Source organism: Phalacrocorax aristotelis, chromosome 9, assembly GCF_949628215.1.
Source record: "Phalacrocorax aristotelis chromosome 9, bGulAri2.1, whole genome shotgun sequence".
NCBI classification, from domain to species: Eukaryota; Metazoa; Chordata; class Aves; order Suliformes; family Phalacrocoracidae; genus Phalacrocorax; species Phalacrocorax aristotelis.
In genome coordinates this window covers 9,430,544-9,446,577 of record NC_134284.1, presented here as the reverse complement: position 1 = coordinate 9,446,577, position 16,034 = coordinate 9,430,544, and the positions used below count along the sequence as shown (strand labels likewise).

General features: G+C 48.3%; 1 protein-coding gene across 1 annotated transcript in view; it reads left to right on the top strand.

The window, feature by feature from the left end:
- The first annotated feature begins 1,152 nt into the window (after nt 1–1,152).
- EGLN3 (egl-9 family hypoxia inducible factor 3) overlaps nt 1,153–16,034 on the top strand; it is a 29,778-nt gene continuing 14,896 nt past the window's right edge. The window contains exon 1 of the mRNA XM_075103335.1: nt 1,153–1,868. Coding sequence (XP_074959436.1) covers nt 1,512–1,868 — 357 coding nt within the window. The 5' untranslated portion in view covers nt 1,153–1,511. The remainder of the gene's footprint in view (nt 1,869–16,034) is intronic.

Below are 16,034 nucleotides of genomic sequence, written 5' to 3'. Positions count from 1 at the left end.
AGGGGAAGAAAACACCCAGCGCGGATTTTCCCTTTTTTGGGGGGTGAAATGTGCGGGGTTCCAGCTGAAGCGCATGTGACTCCCCTGTGACAGGCGCGGGGCTCCGCCGGTGCGTGAGCGGCCTCCCGCGGGGCCCGTCCCCCCACGCACACGGCACCCTGCGTCCTGCGGGCATCCCGGGCGGGGGCGCGGGTTCCGCGGGACTGCGCGGTGCCGCGGCGGGCGTGGGACAACGCTGGTGGCCGCCGTGCAGGGTGGATGCCCTCGTCAGACGGGCGGCTGCGGGGTGGCAAAATTAGAGGGGAAGACGATGCCGGTAACTTCAGTGACACGGAGTCAGGCACGGCCGCCTCCCCCCGCGAGGTCCCCAGCCTGGCTCGGCCGCAGGCAGCGTCTCTCCGTAATGTGTCTTTGCTTCAGTTTTGGTTTCTGTGGAGGCTTTGTTTGTTTGTTTAGCAAATCGCGGGCATGTTGTGTGTTGTGAGCGGAGCCGAGCAGTTATTTACTTTTGGTTTTTCACGAGGCATCTTTAATTGCGTGCGTGCTGTTCGGTCGGGGACAGACTGAGGAGCCGCAGCGGGATCGTATTTCGCGGCAGGGGTAAATAAAAGAGTTTTATTATATAAACTATTTAAAAAAATAGTGCATTCCTCGCCCAGAAAAGCTGTACCTGCCGCCCAACCAAATGCTTCCGTCTGGTGCTGAAACTGCCACCGCGGGAGGCGGGTGTCGGGGGCGGCAGGAGAACTCCGGGGGGGGGGGGGGGGGCATTTGCAAACCTCGCTCACTCGGAGCAGCGCAGCAGCCCGGAGCCGCGGCCCGCAGAGCAGGGCCAGGAGGGGTGACGGTGCCCCCCGGTCCAGCCCCGGGACGGCCCCGGCGCCGCCGACATGCCAGCGGAGAATTCCTCAATGGCGCTGGCCTCGCCCCCTCCCCGAGGAGGCGGAGCTTGCGGGACCGTAAGCCACTCCCCCCCGCGCACGTGTGGAAGCCCCAGCCGCTTGTTCCCCGCGGGCTGACCACGCCCCGCGACAGCCGATTGGTTGTGCCGGCGGTGGTGGGCGTGGCGGTGCCGTGCCTCGCCGTGCCGGGCGGGCTCCACCCACGCGTGGCGGTGCCGCGCGAGCGGGCGGCGGGGCGAGCACACATCCCGCACGTAGCCGGCGTATTAATCAGCGCGGGGCCATCTGCTGCCTCGGTCCATAAATCGGGCGAGGGCCGCCGTGCGCGGTTCCCACACGGCCCTGTGGGGGGGGGGGGGGGTCCCGCAGGCTGCTGGGGCGGCGGCGGCAGCAGCGCGGGGTTCCGGCAGCACCGCTGCCTCCGCACGCCGGGCCGCGGAGCCCAGCCCGTCCCGTCCCGCCGCGGCGAAAGTTTTGCCTCGCCTCGCCTGGCCCCGCGCCGCGGCGGAGCCCCTGCCCGGCTCGGCCTGGAGCCGGCGGCGGCCCGGCGGTCATCGCCTCCCGGGGCGGGCGCCGGCAGGGCAGCGGCGCGCCCGTCCCCGCAGCGCCATGCCGCTGGGGCACATCATGAGGCTCGACCTGGAGAGAATCGCCCTGGAGTACGTCGTGCCCTGCTTGCACGACATCGGCTTCTGCTACCTGGACAACTTCCTCGGGGAGGTGGTGGGGGACTGCGTGCTGGAGCGGGTGAAGCGGATGCACCGCGACGGGGAGCTGGCCGACGGGCAACTGGCCGGCCCCAGCCGCGGCGTCGCCAAGCGGCACCTCCGCGGCGACCAGATCAAGTGGATCGGGGGCACGGAGGAGGGCTGCGAGGCCATAAACTTCCTCCTCACGCTGATAGACCGGCTGGTGATGTACTGCGGGAGCCGGCTCGGCAAGTACTACGTGAAGGAGAGATCCAAGGTAAGGGGCCGCCGGGCACCGGCTCCCGGCCGGACCGACCCGCCTCGCAGCTCCCGGTGGAAAGTTTCCACGGGCTCCCCCACCCACCCACCCGTGTCGCGTTCTCGCTGTCCGCGGGTGTCCGTGGCTTAGGCAGCCCCGGCTGGGCTGTCCCCTCAGCACCGCTCGGGGTGGCGGAGGCGCCCTGGGCTGCGCGGGGACGCCCGCACCGGGCGGCGGGCGGGCGCGGAGGGCTCGTCCTGCTAAAGCCGCGCCCGGCGTACAGCGGGGCTGCGCCCGCGGGTCCCTCGCCCCGCCGGTGCCGGCAGCGCTCCGGGGCCGCTCACCGCCGTGCTCCGCGCTGGGATGTTCGCCGGGCTCCTCGGCTGCCGAGAGGGAGCGGGGACCGCCAAGGCGGGCCGTACCCCGCCAAAAAAGCCTAGTCTTGACTGTGGCTTTCCTTTGGAGGGTTGTTTCAGGTGGAGGGAGAACGCTCCCTGCGCAGGTACAGGGCTCGGATCCGGTATTTTGGTGGTTTGCGCCCGTGTGATAGTGTTACCCAAAGTAGTTTCTGTCGTTACTGCGCTGGTTATGTTCCACGAAATAGGGGATGCTCTGAACACAGCAAACGTTTTGTGTTATTTTTTTTTTTTTAAGGGCTTTTCCAGGCTTTGCTGCTCAGAAATGGAGAGGGCGCTTGCCTTGTAGGACACTTACATTATAGGTTTCTTGCCCAATGAAGTTTATTTGCACTTCCAATGTCATTGCTTCAGTTTGGGGTGACTTGGCTGTTCTCTCCATGTCTGTTTTGCTGTGGCAAAGTGGATTGGCTTAGAACTAAGTTTGTTGCATTGTCCTGAATGCTGAAAAGATCCCCATTTCTTTGAAACTTGAATTCTATAGCATATAGCATGTTTTCAAAGCATCCACTTCTTTTAGAGATATGCCAGAAATAGAAACAATGGAACTTTTAAAAAATTACAGAAGTGAAAAATTAGGCATTTCTTTTGGTCCAAACTTGTGCCAAACTAAGGGGACGTGTGAGTGGTGCTGAGATTCTTTTTTTTTTTCACGGGAAATGAAGCGAGCAGTATGGTGATGTTTCCCGATTGCTTGGGAACACCTTAAAACCCGTGTATGCACCCCCCCACCCCACCCCCGCCCCGCTTCCACAAAGGTTGAAACATTGCTCCTGTACTTAGCTCCACTGAACTACTGATCATCAGTTCAGTTAAGGCTTGGGTGGATTTGGTTTAAAATGAGAGTAGATGGGATTTCAGTTATTCCTGGTGGGAGCCTGGTGTCAGGAGGTATAAATAACCATTCTGCTTCGGCATGCCTTTAAGGTCATCCTAGTTCTTTCTCTGGATGATGTCTGTTTGCCTGATTACTGTTGAAAGTGCATTGCTGGCCACCTGGAGGGGAAAAAAATCGGTGGGTTATGTTAAAGTTGTACTGGAGTACAGCATCTGTACAAGACACTTGGAGACTCAACTGGATGCCTGAAGGCTGTTGGCACTGGCTGGGGAGAAGGGTCCTGGGGAATGACCCTGTGTTGAAGATATGATTTTGAAACTGAGCTGTGGTGTTCTTGCAGTCATTTTTGTATGAATGGTAATGACAGGACAGAACTTGTTTTATAAATTGATACCAAGCTACTTGCTCTAAAGAGATTTTTGGCCCTTGTGCTTTAGTGTGGAAGGTATCAGACTCCGAACAGTGCATGGAAGTGCTACACAACGGTCCAGGACTGAAAGGGACTCAATATTGTTTGTAAAATGAAATGCAGAGGAATTTCCATCAGAATTAATAGTAACCAATCCCCTTATTACAATAAGTACCATGGATATGTGAGGCCCTGAAATAGCAGCTACCATCTGTAACTGAGATGTGGGATGCGTTCAACAGGAAGATTATTCCCGTGACTAACCAACTGACTGCATGCAGGTTCCTACATATAGACGTTTCCCTTCCACCATTAAACCTGCCCGTTTTGCTTGTCTTCTAAAGTCTTGTGAATGGATACACAAAAATCCCAAATTTAAGTTCAGTGTATTTATGTTTTATCTGCTAGATTATACACATAAATGGATGCCCAGAAAGCTTCTATGGCTTAACATTTGGAGGGGCATGGGGTGTTTCAGAGCAACTGGATCAGAACTTTTTAGCGGGACATGTGCTATTGTAATTTATTGTTTTGGGATATAGGTATTAGGTGGGGCTAAGAGTCCAGAAGAATTTTTTTAAAGTGTAAGCCTTTGGCTAGGTGGTAACTCCTCTTGTCATGGAAATGAATCTATGTAATGTTGGCCTCATCTTTCTTTAAAGGTTTGTGCTTTTAAAACAATAGTGTGACTTTAATCTTCAGCCTAAGTGTTGGAACAGAGGGAGAGGTTTGCTTAGTAAATGAACCTCTGTCAGTTTACTGTCTGCTTAGTGTGATGTGCTTCATGGTTTTTTTCTTTTTTAAGCTGTACAAACATAAGACAAGGATGACTTGTGTCCAATAAAGTAAGCTTTCCTTGTAGCTACATGAGAGAAATGAGTCAGGATTTTGCCATTTCTAAATAACTTTCAACAGCATTACAAGAAAGTTAAGATTGCATCAAAGAGAATGGATGGAAGTAGAATTTTAAAAGGGTACTGGTTACTCCTGAGAACTGTTCGTTGACGTATGAGGGCTGATAATGATATGTAACCTTTCATCTTTGCAGACCAGTGATCCAAATCTATCTTTGGAATCAGTCATATTTAAAAATATTAGCTGACATGGTTAAACAGTCAAAATAACCAGGTAACGTTCTTTTAAAGGACTCTTCTGTAGACAGACCCAACGCACTGCTTGTTGGCTTCTGCATTCTCCTCAACTAGAGTTTCCATTTTCTAGTAAAATAATACCATGGGTCCCCCTTTGTAGTAGGTAAATAACTAAGGATCTCACCAAGGCGTTGTTGACTCAGGCTGAGTCCTCTCCTCAGTGTGAGAAGATTCACATCCTTGTGCAGAGGGGTGCTCTGGCCTGAGGACAGAGGTCAGTCTGGTTTTGAGGACCTGTCTCCATTCTGCTGGAGCTCTGACGCTTGGTGGAGAAAAGCTGGCGGGTGGTTCAGGCTGGGAAGCGAGGCCACAGCTTGGGCTCCACGGTCAGTCACCTGGAGTGCCCCCCAGGTCAGGTGGTGCTCTGGGACCGTGGGTGAAAGGGTGATGTGCTGCAGCTTCTGGCAGCTCAGGTCCCAGCGTCACTTCTTAGGGTTAATTGGGGTTTGCAGGGGCTTGAGGGGGATGATGGAGATGATGCTGTCTGTAAAAGGTTTGAGCCCACTTGAAATTACTTTTGCTCAGGTGCAGAGGTGGCACAGGGGCCTGCCATGTATTGTAAAAATTTTCAGGGGGCAATTACAAAATTTTGTAGGAGGTGAAATGTCTGCCCTGTAGAAAAATAATCCCTATATTATAAATAAATCAAAAGCAGCAATGTTAAAAAACCTCCCCAAAACAAGGCAAGGAAATACTCCAGAAGAGAAGCCATTTGAGAAATTTCTCCTTCAAGATATAAGAAAGGAATTTTCTTTTTAAAGTTAGAAGCTGCAGATGTGCCAGGTGCTGTGGAGTTTGAGATACCCACCTGCTTGGCAGCCTCAGATGCTGCAGAGCCTGGGGAGCCCTGGGCCTTGGAAGTCCCTCCTGCCGGGAGGCAGGAGATGGGAGCTGGCAAGAACTGGTTGGCTGGCTGATGCATGGAAACGTAAAATCTGTGTTTGCAGTGGGATGCCTGGGTAGCTAATCTGCTGCTGAGAGGCTGTGGCTTTTCCCCTTTTCATGTTTGCCTCTGCTGGAGAAGGGCAGCTTTCCCCATGGTTAGGCAGGGTCCCAGAGTGATGCCGTCAGCACCTGCTGCCCTGGGCCAACTCGACTGAGTCAGCGCTTGATGTGCTGCCAGTGGGCTGCGTTGTCCCTCATGAGCGAGGGGTGGAAGGTACTTTGAACTGGCATGGCTGTGCTCTGTGTGGACTCTGCACCTGGTCCCGACAGGAGCGTGTCACTGGTACCCTCTTGTGTGCTGTCATGGGTTGAAATCCACATCAGGGCAGCCTTTGGGGCCGCTGAGCTCATTTTGTGCCTGCTGGACACCAGAGAGCCCTGCTGGTTAGAAAATAAGGCAAGAAGCCATAATCCTAAGAGCTGACCTTTTGTTGAAGGAAGCCCATGACTGATGTTTTTAGCTCAGAACCCAACTGCTTGCATTCAGTGTCAAGTATATGGTTTGAAGTAAAAAAAAAAAGTGTTTTCATTATAAGATTAGTTAATTTAGAAGTCCCTGTGGTATGTGAACCCTCTTAAAACCTTGCTTCAAAATTTCTGTGGCCCTTTCACTTTTTTTATTGTATGTTTTCTGCATCTTCCACTTATAGCCGTGATACCTCCCTGCTCACCCCAGCCTGGTGGGCTGCCTCTGACTGTTGCAGGAGAAGCAGGTCTTTTGTGGTGCCATTTCACCGCTAGTGAGTGTTTGCTGAAAACCAGAGAGGGTCCTTCTGCCTATCGCACAATGGGGTGTTCTTAGGTAGGTTTATAAACATGGTCTAACAAGTTGTTACCAAGATTTCTGTTCTTGAAGGCTGAAGAAATGCATGAAACGTCACAGGCTTGGGTTGAGTGGTTTTACCAAGCCCCTCATAACTGAGGTAATGAGGTGAGATATTTTTGCAATTATATATGGAGAAAGGAAAGTTCTGTTCTATAGCATTCAAATTCTATCCTTTTCAATTAAGAGTGAAATGCTGCATTTTCTGATTTGAGGTGCGGATGTAAGGAGCACAATAACAGAAAACTGACTATAGGGCTTAAGAGCAATACTGCCTATAGAAATATACTGGTTTATTATGTTACAAAGGATTTTTGATACTTGCATAGCAGCATGCCTTGTAATTAGTTTACAATGGGAGGTCTGATGAATACCACCATCCAGAAGAAATATGCATAATTTCTTTCTTCTAATCAAACACACATGTTCTGGCATAATGGGTAAGTTCAAATCTGTTCTTCTGGCCAGCTGCCGGCGGAGTCCAGAGCCACTGGAACTGTAAATACAACAGACAAGTCGTTTTATGATATCAGACTGAGGAATTCAGCATTGGCACAGATCCTAAAGTGGTTGCTTTGGCTCAGTGTCAAAGCTGATGTTTATATCAGTGTTTGTCAAGCAAGATTAGTTAGCCTGGTTAATTATACACAGGAATGTATAATTTTTACTTGACAATCAGAGCATTAAATGAGTATAAACCTGAGTATATTAGGTCTTGGTTTTGTTCTTCATCAAATTATTCTCAATGACTTTTTGAAACTTTCAAAAGATACTTCTCTGAAAGAGGCACTCGGAGAATCTTTCAGGATGCTTCGTCACTCAGCAGGGACAGCTTATTGGAGAAGCGGGTCAATATTTCACAGGCAATGATGCACGTATCTGTAAGCGGGCTCAGAAGCATGGCTAGCCTCTGTGGAATAGTGTTTGAGCTCATACTTGGGCACTGAAGTTACAAGCAGCTTGAATTTGGTACGCGTATGTATCAGCACTCTTAATAACCTGACTAGTGCGCTGGTAGACTATTGTGCTGTCTTCAGTGTGTGTTACACCAAAGCCTTTGGCAGCCGGGTGGCTGCTGTTCGTCCTGCTTTCCCTCTCTTGTGGAGGACAAGTCTGAAACCCTGCAGTGACCTTTCTTACACCACATTAGGAGCCTGTCTGTGTGCTTTACAGCTGCGGTTGCAGAGGAAGGCAGAAGGTGGATAATCCTGTAAAAGAAGGGAAATAAGTCCGAGCTCTCAGGCAATGTGAAGAGCAGAGTGGCCTGTTTATCCTGAGTTTGTGGCATCAGGGCAGGTTACTTGACTCTTTTATATTGTCTGTAGTTTTGCAGTCAAGAAGTGCTTGATGAGTCCTATTAGACTCTGGAGTTACACAATGATGGCAAAGCAGTGAGGTTTTCCACAAAGTGTCTCATACTGGTGGTATATTTTCCTTAGTGCCTTATCCATTGCACTAGTACCAGTCCTTTCCAGTACCACTATGTCAGGTCTTAAAGCCAGAGACTTGGAGCGCTAGCCCTACTGGTGTGCCTGCCAATACCCCTATTACTTGCAAGCCCTAAGTAAATATGTGCGTGTCTGTTTTTGTATAAGGGTTCATTAAATGTCAAAGTAAACCTTCCATAGCTGTGTGGTGGGGGACACTGTAATACAGGTGGCATTAATGCCTCTGGGTATGGGGAGTGTTTGTCCTTTAGACTGGCGGGGGTGTGTACAGCATTGCCAGGCACAGTATCCTTGGGAGAGCCACTGGGGAAAATGGCAAGATTTGGAGTTGCTGAGCTGGCATTTTGGGAGGGAGGGGAGCTGGTGCTTGCTAATAACATTTGTACCCAGACTTTTCCCAAGGTAATTATTAATGAATATTTCAGTTCATTACAGCTTACTGCTAATAACAGTATACGTTTAAATGGAGATGCACTGATGCAGGGCAGCATGTACACAGAAGAAGTGAACATGTTTCTTTGCGTTAAGGATTCCAGCTGTCTGTGTTAATCCCAGTGTCTTTATCTGATTTCACAGAAAACTCTTCTTTCTCTGACTTCCAAATTTACCTGGGTGGTGGCTCAATGTAATACAGCCTTACCCTGCATGTTGCTTCCTGAGCAATTTGCTTCATTTAGTACATGGAAGTGTCGTCTTGCTCCTTTTTCTGCTGCACAGATATTTATTTTTTTTTTTTCCCCCGGTCTGTACTCCCTCAGCAATTCCTTTCCATATGCGGAAGGGGTGGGATAGAGGGAGAAGATAAAACCACAATGACTCAAACATGAATGCATTTTTGATTAGGTAAAATCTTGACGTTTGAACAGACTGGACACACTTGGAAGAAATCAATACTTTTATAAAATATTTCAAGATGACTCTTACAAAGTCAAAGTACTTTTTTTTTTTTTCTTTTTTGAGGTATTCACTTTTTAAAAAGTTTTCTCCTGCTCCTCTTTCAATTGGATTGTCTTTTCCCTTTGTGTAATAGGTCAGGGGCAAGTGGTCCTTTGGCACTAACAGGCCACATAGCGCTCATCCATCTTGCAGTGGATGGCTTGTGAGAATGAGGAGGTCAGGAAGGGAAGCCTGCAAGTAAGTGTTGCTGGTTTTAGATTTATGGAGGAGGAGGATGTGCGCATACCAACTCAAGGGAATTTGAAGCCCTGGATTGGATTTATCATGGCTGTAATCTTTCTGTCACAAAGCTGAAGACTGAAACAATGTTGTTAAAGCTGCCAGCAACACAAGACTCCCTAAGCTTCTGTGAAAAGGTTTTATTGGATTAGTAGAGGAGCTCTTGGGTAGAGATGTTCTGGGAATGGCCTCTGGTACCTGTGCCTAGGGCAGCTGATAGCCCCTGTGGTGGGCTGCAGGGTGAATAACTGATCTATTGGCACAGAATGTGGTGGGGTTTGATGAAAGATTTTGATTGATGATGCATAACATTACACAGCAATTTGTTTTAGACCTTTTATTGCTTTGAAAAGAGATGACAGGGAGTTGGTCAGAAAAGCAAGAATGTTTCTCTAGCTGTTCAGGCAGTGAGTTGGAGGAAGAAAACGGATGAAGGAGGCTCATGCCAAGTAGACTATCTCATTCTGTTTAAACTATTCACAGGCATGTAATTCCATCAGCATACCGCTCCTGACCATTCCTGCGTGTGATTTGGAGAGAGCTGTAAGCCCCATTTCCCCTCCATCACTCGCACATATGTATCTACTATCTTCCAGTGACAGAAAGGAGCGTTTTCCTATGGTCATTTTTCTTTTGCTGTTGTGTTTTGATAAGATTAATAAACAAAGAAACTTAGTGCCACCGTGCAAAGTACTTAATAGAAAGCAGTTGATTAAACAAGCTACTTGTTGCTCTGATTTTTCACAAATAAAGTAATATAAGAGGTTTTGCTGACCATAATGGTTCCATGGAGGCTTACTAAATATTCATGCCACTGCTCACCCAGTTTAAAATGAATAGCATAAATTGCAGGAGTACAGCGTAGCACACTACCTGCACAGACTGGAAACAGTTTGTCCAAAGCTTTGTCAGCTGGAAATGGCAGGGTAGCCACGTCTTTGGCCAAACATCAGGGAATTGCATCCTGCTTTGTAGCAAAAAGATAACCATTTAGAGTCTCATATATATCTAGTTTATATGAATCCTTTGATCACAATAGGCTTTCTTCTGTGTTTTCTTTCTGGACCTGAAAATCTAAACAAGAAATATGTATGTATTTTTCTTGTCTGTAAGCCATAATAATAATTAGTAATTGCTTATGTCTTCTTGCACTGTCATTTTTTTAATACAAATTGATAACCAAATGTTTTTAAAGTTTTGGCCTGAGTTCAGCAATTCACTTAAGTACTTTTTGTTTTTTAAAAGGGCCTTTGAAATCAATGGGACTGAAGCGCATCCTTTGGTGCTTGGCTTAGACTATGCTAGAATACATTTAGAAAACTTCAGGAAAAGTTGCAGTGATTTCTTGTGCTACCCCCTGTCTTTGTCTACATTGTGTCTTAGATTTGAAATACAGGCCATCTTTTACATGATGTGTTGGGAGAGAGCAAGGAGCCTTTCTCGATGGAAGTTACAGACAGGAGTTAGGATTTTTATCTGACCTTTGCAATGGACAGCCTTGTGGCAGACCTGTCTTATACCATTAACAGTAGTGGTTATTCCAGTAATGCAGACAGGGAGATAGCTGCTAGTCCGTGCAGGCTGGGGAATACCACCCTGAATGGGAAGAGCCTGGGTGCAAGGCATTGTTGGACAGTGGGCTCCAAAGTGGTGGGTGCAGGCATGGAACCTCCCAACTGCCCTGAGGTCCCAGGGAGTGGCAAAAGTGTCTTGCACATAGCCCCTTGCTTGACCATATGGTAGAAAAAAAATGCAGAACCAGGGGAATTTTGGAGAGGAGGTATGAAAAAAAACAAAACGGGGGAGGGGGAGGAGGGAAGTGTCAGCCCTCAGCTTGCCTATTCCTAGGTTGTTAATGGCCTTAGGGTGTTGTGCTTGCTGCTGAAGACTAGATGTGTAACTGCACCTTCCCCTTCTGATTTCCCATAGGGAATCTGGTAGAAGTGGTTTAAGAAGTGGAAAAAAGGAGAAGCTTCACTGTAAATGATGTAACATGTCCTGCTGTTAAGGCATATAAGCCATGGCATATGACTAGGTGTGCACAAACAGAGCAAGGTCCCCCAGGATGTACTGATAACTGCTCTTTACACTATTCACCAATTTTTCTGCTTCCCTAAATTAACTTGTCGCCTGTCTTCCGTTGTCTGTGGATCATGTGCATGGTGTCTCTGAAGCAGGCCAACAGGAAGGGTCACTGCCTGGTTAACTGTTTTACAGACTTCCTCTTCACAGAGGAGCAATGAGATGATTTGCAAATGCCGGTCCTCTTTGCCAAATTTACTATAATTCAAATTTTGACGGTGGTCAAAGGCTGAAGTGTCAAGGTTGTGCATTTTACCATTATATTTCTCAGTGCATAACTTGATGTCTAACTGGTGACCTAAAGGCTCAGTGCCAGTCTGACACTCACAGTGATAATTTCTTGTCAAGGACGAAAATTGAGTTGACTTGTTTTTTGTTTGTTTTCTTTACGCTTATCTAAGATATCTGCAACTGAGACAAATACATTTTTTTTCCTTTCTTATTTTACTTTTGTCTTTTGCTGGCACTTGGTTAAAAGCCTGTTTCACTGCCTACCTTCCGTAGAAGCTATTGCTGCTAATTATGGGATGTCTTAGTGTGGTGTCTTGGCTGCAGTTAGGAAAGGCACTGGTTGTGCCAGTGGTGACCGTAGCTATGGGCAGACATAGTACCTACTTCACCCCCACATGTAAATATGCATATATAGCCCTGATTTGCCACCACATGTCCTTACTGCCTTCCCCCTCTGCGTTTCCCACTGCAGAGAACCACTTGTGCCCCACACCTCTAGCAAAGCCAGCTGCAGCCCCTCACCAAGGAATTTCTTACCCCCATTCTTTCAATAGGCTGTCATGCCTGTGCAACCATCATTTCTCATTTCTGTCCCAGGGAACAGAACGGATGGGGATGAAGGGCTGCTTCTTCTGGCTGCCCAACCAGCTGGCATCCTGGGAGAGCAGCCCCTGCCCAACCTCCAGCTTGGTTCACCCCTGGCCACCCCTGTGGTGGCTCTGACTACATGCTGCTCTCGTCACACTGGCTGCCAGAGAGGAAAGGTTTTGGAGAGGAAGAGGAAAAAGGAGGGAATGGAGCCAGAAAGACCACTCCAAGCTTTCTGCATCCTCAGGAAACATCCTGAACCCACACCAGAGAGACCACCTCCCTGCTCAACAGTTGCTGTGCTTCCTGCAAAAACTACCTGAAATGCCAAAGAACATTATTACTTTAAGACCCAGTCCTGAACTGGATCTTGAGAAACCTCCCAAGGGCTGTTGCTTCAGTAAGTTTCAATGGGAATGGCTGGGTAAGGCTCCAGAGGCGACTGCAGGGAAGCAGAGCAGGTGTGAACGGGGCTGGAGGGGAAGCTGGGGAGGACAACCTTCAGGCATGGCTGTGTCCCTGTGCAGGGCAGCTGCCCTGGCCGGCGAGTCAAACCCTGTGGCAGTGGCTACGATGCAGCTAGCCTGTAGGGCTGGTCTCTTCTGTCAGGTGGTGGCAGCATAAATCCATGGGAGAGTCTTGACTAGTGGAAAAAGAGAAGTGGGAATTCAGCAGCCTGTGTTCAAATCCGGAGTCTGATGTTGCCTTGCAGCTGGGTTTAGGACCATGCTTCCTTGTCTATGAGCTGAGAGCTTTTCTGAATAGTTTTAAGATGCGCATATGTAAGGCTGGAGCTCAATTTATTGTGTGTGTGTCTGTGTGTATGCATGCTTTCTTTGTTCAGAGTTGCCTAGTTTCTGTCTGCGCACATCTTACCGGTGCAAGTACCAACTGTGTAGATCGTGTGGAGGGCAGGCACTACAACACTTAGGATTTACTTATTTTTTGTACTAATACATTTTTTGCTTAACCTTAGAACAGGTGTATAGCTATATTAATACAAAATTGCCTTGAATCTGAATAACTTGTTTCCTTCTTGCATGGAAGGATGCTGTGTCACTGTGTGCACATTCATCTTCTTTAATTGCACCCACACTAGATAGATTGTACCGTTGTAACGTACATGTGTAGTCAGAGCGGTACAACTTTATGTGCGGGCAAAGCCTTAGTGGTAAAGACTACATGTGCTGTTTAAGGATATAAAAAATTATTTCTGAGGGTAATTTATTATAGAAAATTTTAATGAGTTTTATCCATAAATATTAATGTATACAAAAACCTGTGCATGAATAAGTGCACTGTTAGCTAGGCAAGGTCCTCTGAAAAAGTGATGGGGAGCAAGAGTTGGGTAGGGGGTGAGTGGGTTACTTCCTTCTGAAGTTAACATAGGAAATAAGTGGTCTCGTCAATTAGCATTAATTTGGTGCTACTGCTGTGATAGCAAACACTGGGGAACCGTTCCTGTCTCTGTTTGTGTAGCACAGTAATGTCTCAGCAGCCTCAGAAGCTCAGACGGCTCTGACAGTTTTGGGAGGACCCTTGAGGCATATTTGGGGTATCTGCCAAATGTGACAGTGCTAGTCTAAACCCTGCCTCCCTCTCTGGCAGCGGAGAGAGACTTTCACTGAGCCAAACGGGATGAAGGAAAACATTTCCCTGGTGTGGTGCTGCCGCCACTGTGATGGGAGCGTGCAAGGCGACGAGAGGTGTCCCGGGCAGTGGACCCAGGGAGGGACCATGCTGTAAAGCCATGGCCTCCCCATCCCCATGGCACATCCACTTTGAGGTGGTGGCTCATCACCTCCTCTGCCTGTGGGTGCCCAGGGTGCCCCATGCCAGCCTCCAAAGTGAAACACTCACAGGAAGCGTTAGGGGTGTTGTCCACTGTGCGTGAGCTGATAAAAGTCTTGTGGGAAGCATTGCTCACTCATCCTGGGCCCATGGGCTAAAAATAAATGAATAATAGTGAAAAAGGGATGTTGGCCAGCTCAGGCAACTCTGACACCAGCAAAACACGGCTTGCCTGTGTTGTGGCCATCTTTCCTGACCTTTATTAATGCACTCACAAGAGCATCAAGATACATAGTTCTTTAAATGTTGCGGGAAAGAGAGTGGTGTAATCCTCTGGGTGATTAGTAGCAGAGCTGAAAAGGTCTTAAGTGCTGACAAAGAATGAAAGGCTAGAATATTTAAGGAACTATGAAATTATCCTTCTACCATGGAGATGAGGATATTCCGCAGAGGATATCTGTGCTGGTTACCATGCCTTTATTCCCCACTGAGAACCTGAACATCCAGGGACGGTTCTTACAGATTTCCTTAATGAGCCTACACTTACAAATTTGCTTTTCTGCGGGGGTGGCGCTTGTCACCGTGTCCCCTGGGACTCATTACAGGGGATGCTTTCTCTATCTGCTTTGATTGCTTGCGATGCTCTCTCATTAGTGCAGCTCGTCCAGGTTTGGTTCTTGAGGGAGAGGAGGAGACTGAAATAGTTTTCAGGGTGATGAAAGAGGCCTTCCAGAACAGGCAAAAATAATCCTAAAATTTAATTAAACAGAATATTTTCTTTTTTAAGTGTGGGAAATAAGCGTGTGTGCCTGTGAGTGCAGCAGGGCGGGGGAGGGAGACCAGTAAGAACCAGAACAGAGAAGCGCCTTGAGTGTGTGTGCGCTGCAAGCGTGGGTTTCCCCCTCTTCCCTCCACAGCGTCTCTGTGAAGTGTACTCTGGAGTAAAGTTTGCGTGTGATCGCCGATTGCCTCACGCTCCGCACGTAGCGCTGTCGTTAAGCCATCATCCCCCTGGCCCGAAGCCAGGGCTCGGCGGCCTTGCAGCACTGAAACAGCTTTTATTGATACTTCGATGCAGTGCGCATGTTTACAGCTGCTAATTGGAGGCTTAATCTGAATATCCTTGACTGAACTAATTCACTGGCAATAGCCTTTTCAATTTCAGGTCCCGCCGCGGTGGTATGCCTGCTCTCCGCAGCACGCCAGTCTCTTCTGAACCTGTATTGCCTCTGCGTGCGTGCAAAGCATGGTGACCGAGGAACGCTGCAGCCTAATGCGTAGTTTTAGGTCAGAGGAGGAAGTAAAAATCTTACCTGATTTGGCCATTGCAGAATACAAGAGCGGAGCACTGGGGAACTGGAGAAAAGCGTTAACAGACATACATGCAGAAATATGTCGATTAATTAAACATACAAGGAAGGAGGTTAACCTTTGTAATTATTAGAAGAGACAAAGATGCTCACTGCAAGGACAGCTGTGATCCTATGGCAATTTTAGATTAAACATATTCTATTTTTTCCTGGCCTGCTGAACAGAGAATTTGGGTGGTGGTCTGATAGCACGAGCTGTTATTTTACTTGGCCTTAAAAAAATAAAAAATGCAATACAGATGAGTGCCTGGGACGTTCCTGCCCAGGAAACCACAAGTCAGATTTCTCTCCCCAGAAGCCTGGAGAACTCCCTCAGTTGGGCCCTTTCACAGTTTCCAAAATTGCCCTTTCTGTCACTTTAGGATCCCAGGGAGTATCCAACAACAGGGACAGTTCAGCAAAACTCACTGCTGTTTCCAAGGCTTGGTTTGCAAATGCTCCCTAGTCTCTTGGCAGTGGTGGATAGCCACTGCCAACAGGAGGCACGGCTGTTCCATGCCTCTCATTTCACAGTGGCATTGCCCCGGCAGCCAGGCTGAACCCAGGTTTATCCCTAAGTGGGTGTTCTGCTAAGAAATAAAAAATAGTCACGAGCTGTAGTGGTCTTTCACATTAATAGGACTCTTCAGCCCATGAAGAACTCAATTTTGTTTCCAATAATTTGAAAAGCTTCCTAAGCCCTATCACAGATTCATTTAATAGGGAACCCATTTTTAAAGCAGCATCAATCTGTGATCTAGCTTCCTTACAGGCAGACTCCGTAAGATTTGAAAGCTTATTAGGGGCTCTTCGAGCTACCACTAGATAACATGCCAGTCATCAACAGCTGTGTGGCATGGAGATAATCTGGGAACAGAGCTTTCATGTGTAATTCTTTGTTTCTGCCCTTAGTTCCACAAGAAATTTAGTAAGCAGG